The 26,654-nt window shown below is 38.2% G+C and overlaps 1 protein-coding gene across 1 annotated transcript in view; it reads right to left on the minus strand.

Moving 5' to 3' along the window:
* LOC117663851 (complement receptor type 1-like) overlaps nt 1-26,654 on the minus strand; it is a 99,802-nt gene that overhangs the window by 44,019 nt on the left and 29,129 nt on the right. Inside the window, exons 12-14 of the mRNA XM_087890669.1 lie at nt 8,400-8,588; nt 2,686-2,883; nt 1,167-1,349 (exon numbers count right to left, since the gene is read on the minus strand). Of these exons, the coding sequence (XP_087746795.1) occupies nt 1,167-1,349; nt 2,686-2,883; nt 8,400-8,588 (570 nt within the window). The remainder of the gene's footprint in view (nt 1-1,166; nt 1,350-2,685; nt 2,884-8,399; nt 8,589-26,654) is intronic.

Here is a 26,654-nt window from a genome sequence, read left to right on the forward strand (position 1 = left end):
CATCTCCCCAACTCACAATAAAATAGGCCCACAACTCACAATAGAATAGCACAATAAAATAGCACCGTTCCAATATTTGAGGGGCTCCTACAAAAATGACGGTGGTCGATCTATTTTCCAAAGCATCAACAGGCATAACAAGAAACAATGGATGGAAACTAACCAAAGAGAGAAGCAACCAAGGACTAAGGAGAAATTTCCTGAGGGTGAGACCAACCAACCAATGAAATAGGTTCATAATCCAATTCTGAAACTATGTATCAGGTGGATTCAGAAATCATTTGGATTTTGGTGTGGCATAATTTGTGAACTCAGTTTATAAAGCATGCTTTATAGTTTAGCTATATCTACCTACACTGGCATGTCAAATAAATTATAGTTGAAACCAATGATGGATTACCACAATGTATTTATTGTTTTGCTGACCATCCTTTGTTCGCACTATGGCTAGGCAAAAGCTCTACTTATATAATTCAGGTTTGGAATGAAGGTGTAATAAGTGAGTGTGCAAAATCATGCCTGGACAGAGGCCACTGGTTATGGAGTAAGCTTCAGAGGAAGCCTCCATCTTTCTGCTTTCCAATATTTGATCTCGTATTTCAGTCTCTTCCAGTAAAGAAATTTAACTAAATGGAATCCTAATCTGTGACTATGAACAAGAGCAAGACAGTAAAATACCACATTCTGCAAGGGCCAATCTAACCAATTCAGAAAGAGGAATGAGGTGTGCAAGAAGACTTTGCTTTCATGACCAAAATGATTTGTGTACATATTTCTGTTTTGAAGAAACTGACTTATTACCATTTAACTAAAAGGATTGTATGTGCAAGGACCTTCTTATACAAGGAAAGACTAGGAATAAATCAAGTTTCACTTGGCATGGAGAACTTTATAGATATAGGACTATTTCCAATAGTTCCTAAGACCTGAACTTCATTAATGATTCTGTTACAATTCATTACAATTTACATTATAATTCACCTATAGTTATCGTTTCTTATCATCTGAATGAACAGTGGTGGCCACTATAAGTCTACTTGTAAGAAAAGAGTGAGTAGCAGAGGCAATAACCAGAGAAAAGAGAAAATGATGATTCAGGTTAGTCAGGCAGAAAGTTCTGTATTAAATGTCAACCAAACTCTCCTGTAAGGCTGTAAAATAGTTACCTTTGACACATTTGGGGATGCCAGGAACCCACGAACTGTTAGCCCCACATTTAATATGGAGGCTTCCCACAGCAGAATAGCCGGAATTACATTCAAAGCTGATGGCTTCATTATAGGTATATGAAGGCTTAGGTAAATTAATTAACTTCCCATTTTCCACTTTTGGTGGATCACATTTGACGTCTGAAAAGAGAAAGCAGCATTTAAACAAAACCAGCTCAGAACAACAGCCTATAAATAAAAACAAGATTTGCTCTTGGCTAAAAAGGATATATAATTAGCAGTTGCTTTTATTTTTCTTTCTTCTATTAGTATCGGGTATTAAGGCCCTACAAGATAATATTTGTTAATCTTTTATTCATTTTGTGTTTCTCCAGTTGGTTTTCATATCATTAAATCCACAGTTTTCTTTACTATAAGTAGTCCTCACCTTATAAACTCAATTGAACTCAAATTTTCTGTTGCTCAATGTGAGACAGTTGTTAAGAGAATTTTGCCCCATTTTATGACCTTTCTTACCATAGTTGTTAAGTGAATCACTGCAGTTGTTAAATGAATAACACCATTGTTAAGTGAATCTGGATTCCTCACTGACTTTGCTTGTCAGAAGGTCACAAAAGGGGATCACGTGACCATGGGACACTGCAGCCATAATAAATATGTGTCAATTGCCAAGGATACAAATTTGGACCATGTGACCATAGGAATGCTGCAATGGTCGTAAGTGGGAAAAATGGTCATAAATCACTTTTTCAGAGCCAATGCAACTTCGAACGATCACTAAATGAACTGCGGTAAGTCAAGGACTACCTGTACTACCACTACTACTGCCTGTTTTGGGGTTTTAAATGGTTGCTCATCTAACCTAGTAACTGTGTTGGATGATTGTTACTAATTATTGCTGCAGAAACTGGAAATCTCAGTCATTTTGCAAGCAATGACCAATATATATAATATAGACATTGTTCAACATCGTTCATAATGAATCTGAATGTTATTATCTTCCAAAAAGCAACATATTTATATGTGGATAACATGCAGGGATTCTATAATATTTTATACTACGTGCTACAGTAGTATTTCTCATTGCTGTCTTATGAATTCCAGTCTTCATTTAGGCCATCTTCTGCAACTAGGTATGTGATCATTGACTTTCCAAACAGAGAAGATCAGTTTGATAGATTACTACTCATCCATAGTATTTGTAATTAGAATCAGGAATTCTATCAGGCTGAAGGCAAGGAATGTCTGAAGGAGGGGATCATTTCTTTGAATTAACCTTTTAATTAGACCAAAATTATAGTTAACATATTCACCCTACATTATAAACTATTACAATGTTTCTCAAAGTAGTTTATGATACTGTTGCCTTTGTTATTTTTCAAATTCCCCTCTCATTCAGGAACCACAGAGCCTCAGAGTTTATGTAATGATTTTCTCCCTGCAAGAATTTTATTTACCAACAACAACAGCTAGAAAAGCAATTCAGCTGATTAAAGATGCTTCCATTTATCCTTACTTTTACATTCAGGGGCAGGTAAATTCCACGTTCCATTTTGGCCATCTTCTGTGGTTACGCATCTGATGGCTGAATTTCCAATCAGGGAGAAATTACTCTTGCAGTGATATATTACAACTGATCCAACGTAATATTCGTCTTTAGGGTCAGGATCAAATTGTCCATTGGAAATATTTTCAGGACGATTACAAGGGATATCTGAGAGAGATAATGATTTCTTTGAATTCACCTTTTAACTAGAATTACAGTTACATTTTTGCCACTGGAAGAATATTCAGGCTGTTTCAAGGAGTTACTACATTACAGGCAAGTTAATAAACATAGAAATGTTGTCCTTCCACCAGCTGAGAGCAAAGAGGTTCTTGGTATGTAGCAGAGGAGAAATCATATTACAGAAATATTTAAATCTTATTATATTTTAAGTCATCCAGACTCACTGTATTAATGAGATGGGACACATAGAAATTAAATAATAAACAAACAAACAAACAAACAAACTAGTAAGAAAGCAGTAGCATTACTGCAAGAAATTTGGGGTTTGGAATTCTGAGGAATTGCAATAGATTTTTATATATGGAAAGCTGTGGAGATTTCAGAATGAAGAACAGTAATACACAGTTTAGTTAAACAAGAATGTTCTAGGACCTCCTTCTCTGCAGTACAGGTAGTTCTTACTTAAGGATCAGAATTGTTGGTCATTGCTGTTTTTAAGCAGATCACTATGTAACCTGACTCAGGTTTACAACTGTTTTTTACAGCAGTCATAAAGTAAATCACCACAGTAGTTAAGCAAATCATGTAGTTGTTAAATGAACATTTTGGTTGATAAGTGAATCCAACATATCCAATATGCATTTTTGCTGTTTTCTGCTGGAAATAGAAAGTCATGAATCAAAGTCACTATGATTGCTGGACGCTGCAACTGGTCATAAAGATGACCCAATTTCAAAGCCCCTGAAATTTGATGAGGGGGTCTGTATGAACCACTTGTCAATTCAAGGACAGGTCATAACTACCTTTTTTGACTCTGTAATCACTTTGAACTCTCATTAACTGAACAGTCATTAAGGGAGCATTGCCTGCACTCTTTACATTGAGGAATCCTCAGCTGCCTTAGATTTCCCCACCTTTTATCATAGCCTAAACACAACATTGCAACATTTTTGGAAGCTGTGCCAAAAACCAATGTTATAAACTTTTATGACTTTAAAGTAAAATCTTCTCTTACGTTTGCAAATTGGGTATTCTTTATTCCATTCAACTTTACCATCTTTCAGAATACACTTAACTATAGCTTCACCAACAAGCCTATACCTAAAGACAAAGAAAAACAATTCAGAATATACATTTCTAAATCTCATGTTGTTATCTCTTAAGAATTAGAAGAGAGCAAGATGCGTGGTATTCAGATTTACTAAATGATCAAATAAATAAACAAAACAATGACGGTAAAAATATTTAAAGAAAAGGAAGTATTAAAGAAGCTGGAGTCCCGTGAAACAGTTTTTAAGAAGCAGGTTAAAAAAATCTCAGACAAACAGAACCAAATGCTATCTAGGTGAATGTTCCACAGTTGGGAGGTATGGACTCATTTTATTCCTCAGTAAATGATTGGTTTACATTTATACATAAAAGCAGTGGGCAGATGTACTTTTCTTGATTTATATACAAAAACTGAGGATGAGGTAGACTGTTTATATGTTTTTACATTTGAGAAGAACAATTTAGAACAGAATTTTATTTTAAACTGATTTTTGTGACTATTACTTCTAATGCAACTGTTTTGAGATGAACTACAACTCACCCATGTTCACAGGATAAAGTTACACTATCACCCAGACGGATGTTGTGATCATCCTCAGCATCTGAATTACCATTTTCTATAATTTGTGGCATACATTTTTTCCCTAGAAGAATAATTAGCATGTATGTTACTCTTTCAGTTTAATGTAGAAGTCATACAGATCCGACATACCACAGGATGGGAACACATGTCCCCACAAAGAGTAAATTAATCATGTGGGAATTCAGCATTTCTACCTCAGGGTTCTACTGCTAATCTAAATCCAGACTGATTTGACAAGCTTCTCTAATTTCAAAACAAAGATATTTCAAAATATATCAATTCATGATATTGATATTTTTGATTTATTGATAAGTATCAATAAATAAACAGGATTACAAAATTTATATAATTAATGCTCAGTATAACATTCATTAAAGATTAACCAGACCAAACAATGTACATTGACTTATTTTGATGATATGAAAAAATATACAAATCTTTGAGCTTAGTGCCACAATCTACAATACTATATTGTTATTTGGAAATGCTATAAATAAACAGAAGAAGAAATAGGATCCATTAAAATAGGATATATGTAAATAATCTTGGAACTCCAGAAATAATTGTCTCTCGTGCCCTATTCTCAATCCTATCTCTTTATTTCCTCTTTCTGAGGAAACCATTAATCACAATTGACCAGTAGATATAAGGAAACCCCCATCATCTACTATGATTTGAAATTGTGGACACGCTTGTAAAATAGTTAGAAGCATATCCCAAAACTAAAGCAGATCCGACAGTATGACAGTGCTTGCCACATCTCAAGTGCAGGCTCTGGATCTACATTCTAGATATTAACAGCAGGGATGCTCGCTAGTGCTTGCTACCAGATCCAAACTAGTCTTGCCACATCTCAAGTCTAGGATCTGGATCTACATTCTAGGCATTAATAGTAGTGGTGGGATTGAAATAATTTAGCAACTGGTTCACTACTCTAATGGGTGGTCATGTGACTGGGTGGGTGTGGCCAACTCAACATCACTCATGGGTTCAGGAGGGAATCCTGAGGTCTTGAGGGGTGGGGGGTGGGGAGAAAGAAAGAGGGAAAGTGCCGTGTCAGCCAGGCACTGAAGCGTCACCACTGCTGCTGCAGCAAGACACAGAGAGAGAGAGAGCGAAAGAGCGATCCAATCTAACCTCTGTGTGTGTGTCTGTGTGTGTGTGTGTGAGAGAGAGAGAGAGGGAGGGAGGGAGGGAGAGAGAGAGAGGGAGAGAACACCCCCACCAGCCCTGATATAACTCTCCAAGGTTGGATTGGATCTCTCTCTCCCCTCCCTCCCTTTCCTTCTCCCTCTCCCTCTTTCTCTCTCTCTCTTTCTCACACACACAAACATACACATGGAAGTTGGATCAGATCGCTCTCTTGCTCTCTCCCTCTCCACCCCCCCACAGCAGCAGTGCTTCAATGCCTAGCAAGCGGGGCACTTTTCACTCGACCGCTTTCCCTCATTTTTCTCCCTGCTCCTCCTCCTCCTTCAGACAAAAGCTGCTAATATCTAACCGTATTAATATCTCTTTTTCATCCTGCGGGCCCAGTGCTGTTCCTCACTTGGCAATGCTCAAGGAGAATTAGGGGCTAAAGACACTTGATAGTGCTACAGGTGAGGCTGTCAGAAAGCCTTTTTGGCAGGCACGCAATGCCTTCTCCTCAGCTTCTCCAACTCTACTGCCCAGGGGAGGCAAAGCCTCTCTTTTTGTTCACATGATCCACTGCCGGCAGAAATATACATATGAGTGGTATGGCAGCTCAATACTGAGTGCAGAAGTTCTGCTGCTAGCCCAGCAGCCCAGACAAAGCCACAGGATTTTTTTTTCCCCTTTCCCTACAGTGGCTACTGAAATAGGAAGCGCACCTCTGCCTGCATAACTAGCAGGAGATTCTCCACCCCACCAAAACCAATGGCTTAAAACCGGCTCCCCTGCCACACACCACACCCATTCCCCTGCCATTTCCCCCAAACACCTCCCCCCCATTTGCAAACATGGCATGCCATTTGGGTGAGAAATGCCTGGAATGCAATAAAGCCCACCCACTCACCTCCCACTGGCAGGCTGGCTAATGGGGTGAGAGGAGAGGCAGAAAAGCAGGAGGGGAGCCGAGCGGATAGTAGCCCTCCGAAAGAAGGCGGCTGAGGGAAAGTGCATGTGCTACAGCATACTGCAGATGCCCCTCACTTGCCCCTTGCTACCTGGCTTCCTTCCTCCTGCTGTTTCCTCAGCGCTCACTTGTGCTCTCCCTCTCCAGTCTAGCTTCACACACAATTGCCCTTTGCAAGCCCACTGTTGGTGAATCTGGGTGCCAGTGAGGGTTGGCTTTTTGCCTAGATTTATCTGGCTGTCGGGTGGAAAATGGCCTCCTTTCCAGGTCCCTGTCCATTTTCCCCTTGACAGTCAACAGCCCGACAACCTAGGCAAAAAACCCAGCCCTCTCTGCTTCTTTCACCTCCACAGGTTCAGGCAAACGGTTGGGAGGCTGCAGCAGGGAAAAGCCTGAGAACACGCAGCTTCCAGCCACTTTCCTTACCCAGCTCCAGCTCGCACCACTGCATGTCATGGTGAAAGAAAGTCCCCACTGAGTTTTAGCCGGGTTCAGCAGGCGCTTCAAACTATTTCCCAAAGAGACTTGGGGATTCGGCATGTAGGGTGGGTGGTAAGGCATGTTGTATTGCTCTCCATTGCTCTTCTTGCAGTAAAATCCAAGACAGAGTGATGGGGAGAGAACTGCAGTTTTGCAGGCGCAAAACTTCACTCCCCTGGGAAGGGGTGAGGCATGTATACTTTGCCAAACTACACAAAAAGTTAGCTACTGGTTCTAGTGAACCGGTGTGAACCGGCTGAATCCCACCACTGATTAACAGCAAGAATGCTCTCCAGCCAAGTTAGAAAAGACCCTAGAGATTACCAATGCAGGAGTTCATTACGAGGAATACCCCACTTGGGTTTCCCACTGAACAGATCAGTTTCAAGAGCAAGGGGATGTTAAAGGACTACAGTCACATGGGGAAAGTTGGTGTTCCCTCTTCCACACTCCTTTCCAAACACTATAAAGTATGAAAAGGGTGAGGAATTAAAATCTTATGGACTACACTAGATTGGACTAGATTTTCTTTTGCTGCATCTGATATCCTTTTGTCTTAATCAGGAGGAGTCTGATGGCAGTATTTCTACATAATACATTTTTATTGATAGACATACGCTTTTGTGAACTCAGCTCACTTTACCACATGCATTTTTTGTTCCAGTTAGTGTTGTGAATGTCTCAGCAGCATGGCTGCAATATATTAAAGCATAGCTGAGATTGTTCTTTGTTTGGTTTCTTTCCCCACCCCCCTCCCAGATAACTATTAGAAAAGGAAGTGCTTGAAGGTCACTCATTGGGTGGCAACACTAGTCAAGGGCAGGTCTACTATAAGGTGTAAGAAAGAGAATGATGTTGGTCCTCCTTTGCTGTCCTCTGGATTTTTTTTTTTTTTAACAACTGGCATATGGAAACACCTTTCTGCAAACTGTCTTCCAAAATTGTTGGATATATTTAAATTCCAATTTATTCTGATCTTTTACATTTATGTTCTTAGTCAGTATTGTCATCCTTAATTTATTTACTTTTAAACCCACCATTTATCCAAGCATTTTGATCTCCCTTATAACCTATTCAATGTTCTCTTGCGGGTCTTGCACAATCAATAACAAATCATCAGCAGTTTGTATTTGTGTGCTTTGATTTGTAGTCCTTTTACTTTGTTATCTTGTCTAAGATCTCTGTTTAATAGTTCTGACATTAGAGGAAGAGCAAGTGAAGGCTGAGATTTAGAAAATGTAAACACGTATGATCTATTTTTCAGAATGAAACCATCATGAAGATACTCACCCTGACACAATGATGAAATGTCAGACCATTTTGAAGTGTTCAGACATATAATTGAAGAATTAATTCCAGGAATATATTCATAACCTGTGATGCAATGGTATGTCAGTTTAGTCCCAACTGGATAACTTTCTTTCAGAGCGTCTTCCTTTAGTGTCGCGTGGAGTGGTGGTACTGGAGAGGTACAGTCACCTAGAAATAAAAAAATAAAGTTTTCAAGTAGGAGTAATTAAGAGAGATGTACAATGAAAGTGTGGGTTGATTTATAAAGTGAGGGGTGATTTATAAAGTCACAAACTATATGTATAAAGTATTGTAGCTAAATTTGCTTAATGATTCAACAACCATCTTTGTTTTTCTATCTGTATTGTACCAGGGCAAGTCCCATCAACGCCTGATTTTAATTACATTAGTTCTTTCGCCATAGATTTATCTACATTATTATTTGATATGGTTCTTCCCCTGTGCTGGAGTCTACTATGAAAGTTGTGGGAGGAATTAAAAGACTGGCTAGCCTGGAATCATTGCAGGGGAGGAAACTGCAGAAGACAGTTCCTTCTTGCACTTTGGAGTGCATATCTAGTTGTTCTGTAATTAGTGTAGTTAGTCTAACTAGAGTCTTATAAATAGGTGAATAGCAATAAAGATACTGCTCTGATCAACTTCCAGTATTGTTCTGATTCCTTGTGCCTGACATTCCCCTTATTTATTTAACTCCCTCCCTTTTCTCTTTGCTCCCAAACTGAAGACTCAAAAAGAAAAAAAAAGTCAATATAATTTCTGGTACTCCTTAGTTTAATGCAACATTCTTAATTAATCTTCTGCTTGCATTTGAGCCTGTTTTCCACATAGCCAAAGACAAATCATATATATCTTCTTTCCTCTATCTGCATCTCAGTCAACGTTCAAATAACTTTGTCTTTGTCACATAAAAACAATTAACTTGAAAGGAAAGCCCTATCTGTATCAAATCTCATTCTGCATAAGTTTTTTTTTTTTTTTTGTCAATAGCTTGAATTTCTTTTCTTTTTTTTGCTGCAATGTAGTTACACCGATAGCCTGGAAAAACACCGCCCCATTTAATCTCTTTAATCTCCACACGTTGTTCTTACAATGTGATTTTTCATATCTGAGTCTACAAATCGAAATGTCTCTAAGTTTTGTGTGTTCCTTGAAGAGTAAAACCAATGAGCATGTTCAATATCCATCAAATTCATATTAGATCTAAGGTCATTAATTTTAGGGATGAGATAAATTGTCCAATTATTTATTTGGCTTTTCTCTGCCACTCCTTTAATCCATACATTATTTTTCTTGCTACAATCCAATAAATCTGCCAATTCAATCTTTATTTCAGAAACACACTTTTCAATTTTGTCTATCTCAAGAATGTTATTTGTAACCATATTAGAAGCATTGCAAGCTCTCTGAGCAGTATCTATTTGCTGTTATATTTCCTTAACTTGTTTATTCATTTGCTCTGACATATATACCAAGACTTGTACACTGAGACTTGTATTCCCACAGAATGTTTGTCCCAGTCTGTATTTAGTTCTTGTTTAGCTTGTTTTATTAGTTGTCCAGTTACCACATCAGCATCTGTTCTTCCTCATGGGCAGTCCTTCCCTCTGTTGAGAGCCTCCTCAACCTCCTTCAAGTTTTGCAAGGAGACTTTAATCCCTTTTTCTTTAATCCCTTTCTTTTCTGAACATAGTGCTTTACTAATTTCATTATCTGATAAAACATTTAGTAAGGGAAACTGGCTATATTAAACTAGCTATATATTAACTGGCTAGTTGGATCAGAAGAAGAGCAGAAAACCTAACATGCTGTCCTCACCAGAGGCAATAGACGTGTTAATGCAATTAAAATTAGCAACAATCAATTGTGGCCGAAACCAATTTAAATTGTTTTTTCAACATTTATATTTTTCAAATAATCCATCAACAATAAAAATTAAGCAATTTTTAAGGACATTCCCAGAACTGATTCTTGGTGCATGAGTGTATAAACTATTAGTTAGTTAGTTACTTATTAGTTAGTCAACTAAAAGTGATTATTAATAAAGTTATTAATATGAATGAATGAATCAATCAATCAATTAATAGGAATCAATTGGCTTTATTCCAAATCAAAATATCTCTACTCCTATCAAAAAATTGTTAAAGATTATACAGTTTAGTCAAATTAATAAGGATTCCCTAGCCATTTGTTCTTTAGATATATTTAAAGCTTTTGATTCTTTGAAAATACAATTTTATAACAAATATTAAATTTAAATTTGGGACTGGTTTTCATAAGATGTATGAAAATATTTATGGCTAAATAAAAGCTCAGATAAGACTATTATGATTCAGATTCCATTATGAACTCAAGAGGTACCAAGCAGTGTTGCCCTTTATCCCCTATACTATTCAACCCAGTTATAGAAGCATTGGGAATAATATATAGATATAACTAGCAGATTTGTAGGGTGAAAGTGGGAAATAAGATGTGAAAAAGGGCACCCTCTCTGAATTCTATAGTTTTACATATCAGGACATAGTAAAAAGCATATGGTCCTTAGTAGTTCTTTAAAAAATGAGAAAGCCAGAATATTATTTCGACAATGCAAACAAACCCGGGAGATGGCTATTGTATAAATTAAAAAAAGAAAAAGAGAAGGGTGTTATAGACGGTCTGGAGAACTCGGAAGGCAGAATAATAGAGGATGAGGAGGAGAAACTTAAGTTTGTCAGACAGTATTACGAGACATTATATAGTGAGGAGGAAACTTCAATCGATAATATTAACCAATACCTTGCCAAAGAGAAACTCCCACAGATAAAGGAGGAGGAAAGGGAAATGTTAAATAGAGAAATTACAACAGAGGAACTGAAGGGGGTAATATCCAAATTAAAGAGTAACAAAACGCCTGGTCCTGACGGCCTCCCAGGAGAACTATATAAAAATCAGAATCTGGCAGAAATACTTGTACCAAAACTTCTGATAATATGTAATGAGGCCCTGAGAGGCTCTAGGATCCCAGAATCGTGGAAGGAGGCGTTCATCACACTGGTAGGAAAAGAAGGTACCGATCCCAAGCAAATAAGGAACTACAGGCCGATCTCCTTACTCAACACGGATTATAAAATATTTATGGGAATATTAACGGGTAGGTTGAAGACAATACTAAATAACTGGATCCACCCCGACCAAAACGGGTTCCTCCCCGGTAGACAGATTAGGTCTAATATGAGAGTGGTGATGGATGTGCTGGAGTATTATGAAATACACTCCGAGAAACAGCTGGCCATGGCCTTCCTCGATGCTCAGAAGGCTTTCAACAACTTAAATTGGGGATTTTTGACCCAGCAAATCCAAAGAATGAATTTCGGGGGGTATTTCGAGAATGCAATAAAAGCAATTTATGATAAATAGAGCGCAAATATTTTACTGAATGGGGATGTAACTAAATCCTTCTGGATTGGTAAAGGGGTGAGACAAGGCTGTCCACTTTCTCCACTCTTATTTATATTAGCCCTGGAGGTATTGCTTAGAAAAATTAGGCAAAATAAAGAGATACGGGGATTGGAAATTAGGAATGAAACCTTTGAGATTCAAGCTTTTGCCGACGATGTTGTGTTGATAATGGAGGATCCATCAATAACAGGGCCAAAAGTATTGAAAGAATTAGATGAATACGGGAAATTATCAGGATTTAAATTAAATATGACAAAAACTAAAATGTTAACAAAAAATATTCCAATAAGAGAAGAGGAAATACTAGTAAATAATTTGGGTATCCAAATAGTTAAGAAGATCAAATATCTAGGGATTTGGATTACTGCCAGATGTTCAACCTTAAAGGAGGATAACTATACACCCTTACTGACAAAGATAAAGCAAGATTTGGATAGGTGGGGGAAGTTGCAAATATCATTCCTCGGTAGGATAGCCACTGTTAAGATGAGGATTCTCCCCAAATTACTATACTTATTCCAAACTACTCCTGTTAGTATTGACAGAAAATATTTTTCGGACTTAAATGGGAAGTTTATCTGGGGAGGGAAAAAACCGAGAATTGCATTACGGTCCTTGCAGGAAAAAAGGAACAGGGGCGGATTCGGACTCCCAGTTTGGGAACTATATCATAAAGCGGCCAACTTAGTATGGCTACGAGAGTGGGCCTTATTAAGAGATAAGAGAATTTTACAACTGGAAGGGCACGACCTATTGAGAGGCTGGCATGCCTACCTCTGGGATAAAGGAAAAGGGACAGGGATATGTTTCCACCAACATAAAATTAGAGATACATTAATGAAGACATGGAAAGAAATCAGGCATAAACATTACTTAAAATACCCAAAATGGATATCTACAATGGAGGCACTGATCCATCCAAATACGTTAGGTAGGGAGAAAATGGTCACTTATCAAGATATTTTAGATAATTGTGGTAACCTTATACCCAATGAGAAATTAAGAGAGCAAGGGATCCATATAGATTGGTGGCCTTATTTACAAATTAAATCCTGATATAGTAAAGATAAACAAGACAAGGGAATAGAGATGGGGACAAATAGTTTGGATAAGGTATGGCTAGGTAGTGAGAACAAACTATTAGCCAAATTATACTCCTACCTGCTCGAATACGACAGAGAAGGAGTAATACTAAAAGACCAAATGATCGCTTGGGGGAAAAACATCGAATCAAAGATAAATCTTGATGATTGGGAAGAAATATGGAATAGCAATCTTAAACTGACGAGAGCAACAACCTATAAGGAGAATCAGTATAAGATGCTATATAGATGGTACTTAGCACCATCTAGAATTGCTAAGATCTACCCAAATGCAAGCCCCAAGTGTTGGAAATGCGGCCACCACCAAGGTACCTTCTATCATATGTGGTAGACGTGTCCGGAAGCGAGGAAGTTTTGGAAAAAAATACAAAAATGGATCCAAGAAATATTAAAGGAGGATATTAATTTTTTGCCGGAAATCTATCTCCTGGGAGTGCTAAAACGAACATTTGGTAAAGACAAGAAATATTTGATTATTCATATTGTCACAGCTGCTAGACTCTCCTATGCTAGATATTGGAAAGAGAAAAGAGGACCAACCGAGGAACAGATAGTCAATAAGATACTTGACTGCGCAGAAATGTACAGATTAACGTATGTATTAAACGGAAAGGAGGATTCAGAATTTTATACGATCTGGGATTTGTGGTATAGGTGGTTGGAAATTAAATGCAAAAGTTAATACTCATGAGGAATAATGCACAACTATTAGTTAATCCTATATATTATTATACCTTAATTAAACAGTAATTAATTTCATATATAAGAATTTTTGTACAAACTGTATAATTAATTAGATAATTGATTAGACACCGCACTTGTAAATATTCAATATGACTACACGTTGCCGAACCGTATAGTTTGAATTGTAATATATTCTTAATTCAATAAAATTTCATTAAAAAAAAAAAGAGAGAAAGCCATGTGTGAAAATGTACACCTTTACTGCTTCCATAGAAAGGAAGAGGCAAAGTAGTAGCTAGGTGCTGCTAATCAAGTACTCTTTTTTTTTAATTGAAAAGTTTTACAGAAAAAAAGAATTTTCTTCCCCCCCATATTCCCCCCACCCTTTCCCTCCCCTCATCCCACCCTCCCCCCCAGACTTCCCAGAGCAAAATACAAGGTATTTCATTTAACAATCATAAGCTAGATTAACCTACCTATCCTCAGACTACTAACGCCCCCCCTGAAACCTTAACTCCACTATAGATAACATAATACTTCTAATACTTAACGTTCATTCATAAGCTATTTGATATTTTCTTGTCTGATACTTATTTTGAATATAATCAATCCATCTTCTCCATTCCATTAATCAAATACTCTTGATGAATTGATCACCGGTAAGTGTGACTACCTGAAGTTTTAGGAGTTTGCTGGTCTCCACCACTGAGACTTGTATTAACAATATGTCAAAGAGGAAAGATGATAGCAATGATTGTAGAGAAGCAATTGTTGCTACCTATCAATCTAGAAAGGTTTATAAGGCAATTTCTGAATAATTTAAATATGAGTGAGGAAGTTTATTCACAAGTGGAGAACATTCAAGACAATTGCCAATCTTTCCAAGAGTGGATGTCCCAGAAAATTCACTCCAAGATCAGACCAAGGTCACAAGACTCCTGGAGCACTGTTCTTTGCACAAATGAGACCAAAGTGGAGATGTTTGGCCATAATGCACAGTGCCACATTTGGCAAAAACAAAACACAGAATATTAGGACAGACATCTCATACCAATTGTTAAGAATGGTAGTGGAGGAATGATGACTTAGGCCTATTTTGCAGCGACAGGAGCTGAGCCCCTTGGAATCATTGCGTCAACCATGAACTTCTCTGTTTACTAAAGTATTCTAGAGTCAAATGTGAGCCTATCTATCCAACAGCTAAAACTTGGCTGACATTGGGTCATGCAACAGGACAATGATTCCAAGCACACCAGCAAATCTACAACAGAATAGCAGAAAACGAAAGACTCAAGGCATTGCAATAGCCAAATTGCAATTGCAATAGTCAAAGTCCAGACCTCAACCAGATTGAAATACTGTGGCAGGACCTCATGAGAGCTGTGCATAACAAAACCCCACAAACCACAATGAACTGAAGCAATGTTGAAAAGAACAGTGGGCCAAAATTGTTCCACAATGATACATGAGATAAATTCATACAGAAAACAATTACTGTATTTCAACTTATTGCTGTTAATGGTGGTTCTACAAGCAACTGAATCATAATATGTACTTAATTTTTCAGACATGGCTTCTTCATTCTGGCTTTCTTTTTGTAAAATAAATGATGACATGATATAATATGTCATGTGTTGTTCTTCATTTGAGGTTGTATTTATCTACTTTTAAGAACTACTAAGGACCAGATGATTTTTATCTTGTCCTGATACATAAAACCATAGAACTGAAAGAGGGTGCATTTTCTTTTTCATATGACTGTATATTTTAATCCTATTTGCAGATTATATGATTTTGTCTCTCCAATGCTTCTTACTTAACAGTTATATTAAGTTATATTAAGAAGGAGTTAGAGGAATTTGCAGAGGCGTAAGGACTAACAGTTAATTTCAGTAACACACATCTAATGCTTTTTATACCCCCAAAAACTCAAAAAGAAATCTCCAAAATTTATATTATATAAAATTTTACAATATTTAGGTACTGTTAACTACAAATATTAATAAAATCTTTACAAATAACTAGTAATATGGAAGAAATTAAGTAAGGAAATGAAAAATTGGGCTTCAAACCATTTCAATATTTTAGGGTGAATTGCATCAGTAAAAATGAAAATTCTTGCATGATTAAACTTTTTAATTCAATGCCTCCTATTGACAATTCCAGAAGAGGCTTTAAGGCATTGCCAAATAAATAAATAAATAAATAAATAAATAAATAAATAAATAAATAAATAAATAAATAAATAAATAAATGAATGAATGAATGAATGAATGAATGAATGAATGAATGAATGAATGAATAGTTTCTGTTTTCAAGCAGAAAAACTTGAGAATAAATTGACTATTTTTATATAGATCTCAGAAACAGGGAGGCTGGGTTATACCCAATTTGTCAATATATCAAGCAATACTTCATGGCATATAATTCATTTATTAGGTAAAACCCTTCTAAATGATTCAAATTAAAATTTATGTCACAGCCAAAAAAGTGGACTTTTTTTAAAATCCAAAATCCAATTTTTCTAGAATAAAACAGATTGAAAATATTTTTAACTAAAATAATGCTTCATATTTGGAAAAATAAATGAACAATTTTGATAAGGGACATTTCTTCTTTAACTCCTTTGATATTATGATCAATTAAAAGTTACGGTTTGGCAGGCTGGACTTCCAGTGATGTCGCTGTGTGATCGACACAGGGGAGCGGAGCTCCACATCCCCACACCAAATCCTCTTCGTTGGAGGGCCCCCCAAGGGGCTAAAATCACCCTATAGGGGTGACACACAAGGAAGGGCATCCTGCAGGTCGCAGAAAGCAGTGGCTGTCCTGCTGGACCCAGTGTTTCTTCCCTCTCTGCCTAAGACAAAGATGAGGTGGCCGCCAGGAAAAGAGGCTCTCTGGAATGTTTTTAAGTGGCAATTAAAGAGAGGCAGAGAGAAGCTGCACCCTAACAGGAAATAAGTAAAAGCTATAAAATACGAAAAGACTGGATGTGTAATCATACTGGCATGTCTTTGAATAAGCATTTTAAAATGCTGGACATTTGACTGTTTATTGGATATTCTGCTTGAATCAATTTGAAATAAATAACTGGCAGAATAATTTTAAAGTGGTTTTTTAACATTGATTTTTAAGCTGAAGGCGCCATCTATTGGTGAATAGATATATAATATGCCATACTCCTAGAATAATAAGGTAACCTTGGAAAATTTTGATAAGAGAAGAACAACATCTGGAGGTCTGCTGCATTATCTACTGTTCTATACTTATTTACTTTACAGTTACTAGAGAATCAAACTTGAAAACCTGGAGGATAGCTAATGGAATGACTTTGAATACTGGAACTGATTAGCAATTTAAAGAACGGATCTAAAGAGTTATTTGGAAAAGCCACTGGACTATATAAATTCAGCCTTAATCGGCACCAAGGCCACACCTGGTGTGCTACTGACTGCCTTCACTGAGTGTCTAAGCAGTCTTATAGCCTCCTTTCAGACCCTCACCCTTATCCCTGGTAGAGTTTCCTGGAGGAAGGGAGCCCCTTGGTTTAACTCACAGTGCAAACAAGCCAGGAACCATATGAGATTTATATATTCTGCCCACAAACGAACAGGTTCATCGACGCCCCCCCCCCACTTATTTCGAGGCCAAGAAGGCATACAAGCTAGCCCTTTCAATAGCTAAGCAAGACTGGCACCGGCTAAGGTGGAACACATTACTAGAGGCCATGAAATCCAGCAACCCTCGAGATTTCTGGAGTCTGTTAAACAGGAGGCCAACTAGTAGGCTCACTCATTCGATCTCTGCCACTACATGGGACCTCTTTCTACACCGAGTCTTTTAAGACACTGACGTGCCAGTTTCTTTGACCTCAGGCTCCCTCCCTAACCACCTTCCCAGATGGCCTCCTGTCGAACCATCCACGATTGCCAAGCTAATCGGACAACTCAAACTTCAAAAAGCTCCCGGCCCGGATCTCATCCCAGCCGAAGCCATTCTAGCCCATAAGGACTGGTGGACTGGTTCTTACCGAGGTATTCAATGCGATCAACCAAACAGGCCTTATCCCCAAGCTCTGGAAGAATGCCATAATCATCCCAATACATAAGAGAGGCGCCCACTCCGATCCTGGCAACTTCCATAACATCAGTCTTCTTTCAATTTTGGGGAAACTCTATGCCCGCTATCTCCTGTCCAAACTGCAGTGCTGGGCTGAAGAGGCCGACCTGCTTGGTTATGAGCAGGCGGGGTTCCATCCAGACCACTCTACAATTAACCATGCTCTGATCCTTATCATCTTGCCATAAAATATTCTACCCCCAGGAAGGGTCGTCTCTGCATTGCCTTTATAGATCTAAAGGCTGCCTTCGACAGCATCCCTAGAGCTAAACTGTGGGCCAAACTTTCCACCTGGGGTATTGACAAAAGATTACTCTGGCTTATCTCCCAACTGCATGACGGAACAGAAGCAAAAGTGCGCCTTACCCCGCAGGGGGATCTCTCTAATGCTATCCCCGTTAACAAGGGGGTTAGGCAGGGGTGTATACTGGCACCCTTTCTCTTTAACTTATATATCAGTGACTGGAGAAAGGCATTTTCGGATCACATGGTCTACATCCATGCCCCTAGATTAGCTGATTATAGATGTCCGCTCCTCCTCTACGCTGATGATGCCGCAATACTTTCATTTTCCCGAGTGGGCCTATGTAGTGCCTTAAAAATCCTTTCTGCTTATTGCTCTGCTAACCAACTCCATATAAACCACTCTAAGTCTAAAATCATGGTTTTTGCAAGAAGCAGGAAAATTTATCATTGGAACCTTGATGGCATCCCAGTGGAGCAGCTCCACAGATTTCAATATCTAGGTATCCTCTTTCAATCCAATACCAAGTGGCCTGCACAGATTAAGTATCTCTGTAATAAGGCTAAGATTTCCACCCATGCCCTCGTGCAATTTTTTCATACTGAGGGAGCTCATCACATCCCCTCAGCAATAAAAGTCTACAGGGCAAAGGTGATAGCTGCTATGGCACCCACCTCTGGGTCCAATCCAACATCTCCTCTCTTGAGTCTGTCCACAGCTGGTTCCTACGCTGTTTGATGGGAGTCCCTCCCTGCGTAAGTAATGCCGTAATTCGTTTGGAACTGGCATATATTCACTTGCTACAATCTTGTGGAAACGTGCAATTGGCTATTGGTTGTCCCTGTGGACCAGACTCCCAGGCTATTACCTAGGCCAATGCTATGGTGGGACCCATTTCATAGTCCCTGGGCCCATAATATCCATACAAAACTTTTGAAGATCAGGATTTCCCCCATTGAAGCTTTTATATTAGGCCCTGATGCTGCCAAATCGTTGATTTTTCAACAGCTGGACGACATTGATAGACAAGTAAATCTGGTAAACGGATCGGGAACATGTTCACCGTTTTCCCTTGGTATTGTTCCCTCGCCTCACCCTCCGCCTTATCTCTCCGCGTTACACTCTATCAAACATAGGCTTGCATTTATGAAGGCACGATTTAATGTGATCCCCTCAAATGTCCTCAACAGTAGGCTCTCAGGGGGAATAAAATCCATCTATTGTACATGTGATGGCCGATCCCCGGAATCTCTGTTCCACATTACATTCATATGTCCTCACTACCGAGACATAAGATTCATTTCTCCTATTTCCCAGAGATTCCCTGGTTCACTTGATCTGTTCAGCCTTTATTTCCTACTCCAGGACACAGACCCCAATATAACTCCAAAGGTGGCAAAAAAATTTGCCGCAGTTGTGGCTGAAAAAAAATGGGGGAAGAGACGGGTAACCCCTACGGCAGAGGATCACTAGTACTGACAGTACAGATTGTATCTGAGGCAGTAGATGGTGTACTGTCACATGATCGATTTATATTTGTAAAATATACTCCCCTTCTATGTGTATTTTAATTTGGTCTCTGACCGCAATAAAAGCTTACTACTTACTACTATAAATGGAACCTATTGACTAACTGTGTGATATAAAGAACCATAACTATTGTATCTTCTGATGAACAATGATAAGATTTAGTAATCTGCTGGCTTTAGGAAGTCAAAAGAGTAGACTCTAGAGCGGTGACAGATTACTGACAAAACATTGACTATTATTTGGACTTTTAAAGACAAGGCAAGATGGCTCTTCAGGAAGAATCAGAGGCACTTCAAAAAGAAACTATGTTGTTACTCCAAAACATTTACGACACTATGATGGGGAACTTCAGGGAGATAAAGGATTTACTACATAACATAGCTGGAAAGACTGAAAATGTGCAACAAGGAATAATGAATCAAGATAATAAAATCCAGGAAATGGGAGATAACTGGAAGCTTAGAGGATGAGATAGAACAGATCACATAACAAATAGAACAAGGAGAAAAGAAAGAGGAGATAATAAAGTTGGATGAAATAAAGTTGGGAGAATATATATTAGGTGGTAGAAAAATGGAATTCAATAAATCAAAAAATATTTTTGGAAAAAAGACAGAGGATTTTGCTGCCGTGGGTAGACTGGCAGCAAAAAATAGATGGAAATAATGGTTGGCTTGAAATGAATGACATAGATGAGGACCCAAGGGAAAAGTATGGGAGGCAAGTTAAAAAGAGAAGAAGTAAAACTTCCAACAGGGTGAGAGATGATTGATAGAAATATATTTAAAAAAATAATAATAATAAGATTGGCTATACTGAGAATTAGAATAGAGTAAGAAATTAGAAACGGGGAATATTGTTATACATATTTTTACATAACACATTTGAAGTGAATGTTAGAGGTTAAGATCTCCTTGTCAGAGATCTAATTGAAGAGGAGGACATGGACCCGGCATGTATCACGGAGACCTGGTTAGGGCTGGAGGGTGGTGTCCCTCTCATTGATTTATGCCCCCCAGGTTTCTGTGTTTTGCACCAGCCACGACTCCAGGGTAGGGGCGGGGGGGTGGCGGTTGTTATTAGGGAAAGTCTTAGTCCTAGAGAGGTCACTGTTCCTCAGATAGGCGGGTGTGAGTCCCTCCTTCTGAAATGGGACCCTGGAGTTCAGTCGGGTCTGTTGGTTACGTACCTATCTCCCAGCTGCGTAGTCTCAGCCCTGCCCGCACTGCTAGATATCCTCACCGAATTGATAGTTGAACTCCCCAACCTTCTGGTTCTGGGAGATTTCAATCTGCCATCGGGTGGGGAGACATCTGAGTCAGTCCTGGGAGTTCATGGCCTCCATGATGGCCATGGACCTAACTCAGGTTGTACAGGGCCCAACTTATAAGGGAGGACACACACTCGACCTAGTTTTTCTCTCTGGAAAGTGGATAAATAATCGTGGTAGGGGAAACTTGTCAACTTATCCCCTATCATGGTCCGATCATTTCCTTCTCAGGCTGGACTTTCTCTCTGTCACTGCTCACCGCTGGGAGGCAGAACCGGTGAGATTATTCAGCCCCAGGTGCCTGATGGACCCGGAAGGGTTCCTGACAGAGCTTGGGTCTTTTCCCACCTCCTTATCCCATGAGTCGTCTGAGGCCCTGGGAACAGCCTGGGAACAGGCCGCAGTCGGGGCCTTGGATCGAATTGCGCCTTTGCGGCCTCTGACCCGACACAGATCCTGGGTGGCTCCTTGGTTCACCATGGAGCTCAGGGAAATGAAGCGTTGGAGAAGACGCCTGGAGGGCAGTTGGCGATCCACCCGATCCGAATCCGACCGAACACAGCTAAGAACCTATATTAGGTCTTATCTTGTGGCAATGGAAGCGGCAAAGCGCCAATATTTTGCCATTCTCATTGCATCTGCAGAAAATCGCCCAGCTGCTCTGTTTAGAGTGACCCGCTCTCTTCTCAATCATGGAGCGAGAGAGGACCTCTTGCAGGGTACAGCTGAGGATTTTGTACAGTTTCTGCAAGATAAAATCACTCAGATTCGGACTGGGTTGGACTCCAACTCGGCAGAGTCTGACGAGCTGACGGGGGCCTGTCCTGAATGAAACATTTGGGTTGAGCCTGTTTCGTTGGATGAAGTGGACAGGATCATGGGTCGACTGGGTGCCTCCACATGCAATGATATTGATGATATTGATGTATGTTTAAAAACTAAAAAAAACTTTACCCCAATAGTTATGGTTTGGCTAAAATTATATCTTTGAGAGCTTATAAAACTAAGACTAAAAGATTTTTATAGCAAAGATGAACCTCTCAATAAAGATAATGTAGAGCAACAAATAGGTGATAAACTACTGTGGCTTTTTGGTATCAGCTTAAATCTCTTCTGGGCAATAGACATATTAGAGCTTTGGTAATATGATCTTATATTAATTTTGAGAATTTAATATCCCATTATTTGGGACAACAACAACAAAACATTTTCAGAAATGTATAGTTACTGATCTTGATAATCCCATACAAGAGACATATTAGCAGCAGTTATAGAAGCTGTGTGGATAGCAAGACTTATTATTATTATTACTTATTAGACTTATACAGTTAGTCCCCAATTTATGACCACAATTGAGCCCAAAATTTCTGTTGCTAAGTGATACATTTGTTAAGTGAATTTTGCCTCATTATATGACGTTTGTTGCCATAGTTATTAAATAAATCATTGCAGTTTTTGTTAGTAACATGGCTGCTAAATGAATCTGGCTTCCAAGCATTTCTCCCCAAGACGGCAGCTGAGAAGTAAGAGGCTTTCTTTCTCTTACTCATGATCTGCTGTGTTTGCTGCCAGAACTGGTTCTTTGACAGTCTTGGTGCCTGGATTTGAATGGGGGCACTTAGAAATGATCCAAGACAACTTTTGGATGGCTGTGAAAACACCTAGGAGGGGGAATCTTGAAGATTGCAGCTCCTTATGAGAGCAGCTGATGTTTACACCTCTTCCTACCGACAGAATGTTTTCGTAAGTATGCCTGGGACTTTTAAATTCACTTTTTGAAGTTCTGTTTTTCTTTTTATCTTTAAAGGGTAATTGGCCAGCTGAATGCTGATTTATTTTAACCCCTGCTGGATTCTTTCTGTTTTCTTTTTTGCTTTCTTTCTTGGATTTATTTGACTGCTCTTATGAATTTCTGCTTTTTGTAGGGAAACACAGCACATGACTCCAGATTTGTATTTTATTAACCTACAAGAACTTTTTGGATCAAAATAGTCAGAAAATATTTCCTCTGTCTTCTTTGCTTGCTCTTTGAGCAACAACATATCAGATTACGAAGAGAAGAATGAGGCTGACACTCAAGAATCTACTAGCAACATGCAATCTTTAACTGAATTTTTTAAAAAAGGTTTGATGAATTTATAAAGACCGTGCAAAGCATTTTAAAAAAACAATAGACAATAAATAGTTTAAACCTACAAGAAGAATTTATTTTCAAAGTAGTAGATTCGTTGAGAAGAAATATAGACACAGAAACAGATGGTGGAAAACATTAAGAAGAAATGTGATTTACTAGCGGTAAACTGGCCAGGAAGAAATATAAGAAATAATAGAGCTGACTCCATATACTTTTCGGAAGCTTAACACTGTGTTTTTGTATAATAGCAGAAAACTCTAGGTGGACAAATGGCAAATGGATTTATAAGGAGTTTGAAGGAGAATGGTAAATGGATTTAATACATCTTATTGAGGAATGATTTTATCTGGTTTTGTTGGGGAAGATAGATTGGCTTTGGAGATTGGACATTGTATTCAATTAATTAGCAATTGGAAAGAGTTGATATAAAGCAACAAACATAGATGTTTTATCTGGGACCAATTAGAGTTAATATTTGGGATTTGGGTTTGAAGCCATGGTAAATTTTCTATGAGTTGATTACAATAACAGTTTTTTAACAGAGGCTTTTAGAATTTCAGTTTTATCTTTCTCTTATTGTTCACAATTTTTATTACTATATATAATATATTCATTATTATTGTTTTTTTCTGTTAGCTATTTTATTATTAATATTGTATATAGATGACAGGCTAACAATTTGTAAATAGATTGAATAGTTTAGTATTTTTTTTAAAAAAATGGCCTCTTTTGCAAGGGATGGGAAACCAGCATTGCTGTATTATATTAATCAGCGTTCAACTCGGAAAGATGTTATGTATATATGTGGTAGTCTTTTTTTTCCCCCTAAAGACACCTTTTAATGTATTTTCTGTGTTTTTTATTCTTTTGTCCTTTTTAAAATATTTTGGCGCGTTGTATTTTAACCTTTGTTGAATAAACTAAAAATTTTCCAAGGAAGTGAATCTGGCTGCCTCATTGACTTTGCTTGTCAGAAGGTCACAAAAGATGACCACATGATTTATCTTATTAATAAGAATAAGCCCTCCCAGAAATATTTAAACTCATGCGCAGCCATTTCCTCTGGTTAGGATTAAGGGAGACAGAGCTGGAAATCAGATAAGATGGCAAAAGGGGCCCCATCTTGCTCCATGCAACCCAAAATAATGAGACATCTGCCAAAATAAGGCCAAGCATTTATTTTGGGGTTCAAAAAATATAAGACAGGGTCTTATTTTCGGGGAAACACAGTAGTACCTGACATTTTATTTAGATGATGCTGAATATATTTTGTATTTCCTTTATTTCTTTTTAGAACTTATTTTGGAATTATGTTAATGCAGCTATCTGATATTATAAAAGCAAAAATAAATAAATAAACTACATAATTATATATATAAAAAGAAAAGACACAGAAACCTTTTCATGCTCTTCTATTTTTAAATAGAAGAGCATGAAATATTTCTATTTCTATTTCTAGTATTTCTATGTAGGAATACTAGATAAGAATCAACTGTAAAGCACACTCAAGGATGCTGGTGATGGAGAGCGACAGACAGACAGAGAGAAACAGAGAGACAGAGAGAGTGAACTTGTCCAAAATCTCATTTTTACAAGCCACGAACTGATGTAAATGTCAGAAATCCAGCGTCAGGAGAACAGTATCAAAGCAGTCAGACAGTCTCCTGTCTACAGGCAGAGAGACTTTCTCCATATTGACCAGGAAGTCCCAATGTAAAGAATAATTGAATAACATAAAGAATAATTAGAATGTCAGATAACGTGTCTTTATAGAGGCAAGTAATCCCTCTGCCCTCCACAAGCAACACAAACCTTGCTTTTAAAAGATAGCCTCTGGCAGGCATTCAAAGACTCTGCCACTTACCTTGAACCTCAGGCAGACAAAAGAGCGCTGGCAGAAACAGCCAAGCCCACATTGGAAGGCTACTCTGGCAAGCTTGAAAAAACATCATTTGAAAAGCAAAACACCTGAACTCTCCACAAGAGCATCTGGGAGAATGACCATCAGGGTTGGGCAGCGCAGCAATATGCTCAATGCAGCACCTGACAAACAAGGGTAGGGCACCCTTGATGGAAGAAAAATCACCTTTCTTATCTATTAGGCCGAACCTTCTTTTCACAGATAAAAATTATAGGAAATGAATTCCAGGAAATAGTTTCTCCTGGAGTTTGTCTTCTGCTTGCTCATTAGTCATGGAATATGAAGACATTGTTTCAAATAGTTTCCTTCCAAGACTCATCGCCTTTTGTATATTCTTAGACCTGATTTGTGGTGTTTTTTAGATGAGTGGACTAATAGGAAGCATATTCCATATTCTGACATGTCTATTTTTAATAACCAGAGAACTACAGAGAAATATCATTTACTAAAGAATAATGTTTGCAGTTTCAATTCTTTGGTTTGCTTCCTGTGAGCCATTGCTACTGATTAGTGTAAAGAAATACTGCTTAAATTCCCTACCCTTAAATTGTTTGTATTTGTAATTTATGACAGTGATATAAATTTTCTATTTGTTTTGTGACAAAGAGAAACTAACCAATTAGAAGATGGTGCTACCTGGAAGAGGTGAGATGCTTTAAAGACTTGGCAAAAAGGACTACATTTCAACTTCTATACATTCAAAAGCCCCATTTTTGAAGTATTGCACAGTTTTCCAATATATTACTGTTCAACTCAAAATTCTGTTTGAGTTCTGGAATACTAATGCTTTGGATTGCAAAGGAATCCCAAGGTTTCCATATTCTTTTTGACTCAAGAATTACACTAGCAGTATTATGAGGGAAGAACTGAAATAGAATGTAAAATAAAACTTAATTTTTACAAAAATGCTAGAATTGTGTGCATTCAGAAGCACCTCTGGCACTACATTTTTTTTAAATGGACCATTTACTGGATATTCAATACAATTGATTACCTCCATGTCAAATAAGCAAATACATCAAATTATTGCAGAAAACTTGATGGATTTGAACTTTGCATTTCATGGCATGGTGCCTTGTGTTTTATCCCATTCTGAAACTATGTATCAGATAGATTCAGAAATCATTTGGATTTTGGTGCAGTATAATGTATAAACTCAGTTTATAAATCATGCTTTATAGCCGTGATGGCGAACCTATGGCCCATGTGCCAGAGGTGGCACGCAGAGCTCGCTCTGTGGGCACGTGCACCATCGCTCCAGCTCAGCCAGTTGGTTGTCAGCCTTCCAACGTGTGCATGTGAGCCGGCCAGCTGGTCGTCAGGTTTCTGGTGCTCTGGCCGCGTGCATCTTCCGATTTGGACACTCTGTGCCTCAAAGGCTCGCCATCACTGCTTTATAGTGTAGCTATATCCAAACAAATTATAATGGTGTCAAACAAACTATAATTAAAACAAATCCTGGCTCAGCACAATGTACTTATTGTTCTCAGTACAGTCTATAACTGTACTGTACAGTATAGGCCATCCTTTATTGGCATTATGGTTAGGCAAAAACTCTATTTACGGTATATAATCCAGATTTGCAATGAAGGTGTAATAAGTGAGTGTGCAAAATCACCCCTGGATAAAGACCACTGGTTATGGAGTAAGCTTCAGAGGAGGCCTCCATCTTTCTGCTTCCCAAGATTTGATCTCTTATTTTAGTCTCCTCCAATAAAGAAATTTAAGTAAATGGGATCCTAATCTGTAATTATCAACAAGACAATCAAGTACCACATTCTGCAAGGA

This window comes from Pantherophis guttatus, chromosome 3, assembly GCF_059756535.1.
Source record: "Pantherophis guttatus breed Tessera chromosome 3, ASM5975653v1, whole genome shotgun sequence".
In the NCBI taxonomy this organism is placed as follows: Eukaryota; Metazoa; Chordata; class Lepidosauria; order Squamata; family Colubridae; genus Pantherophis; species Pantherophis guttatus.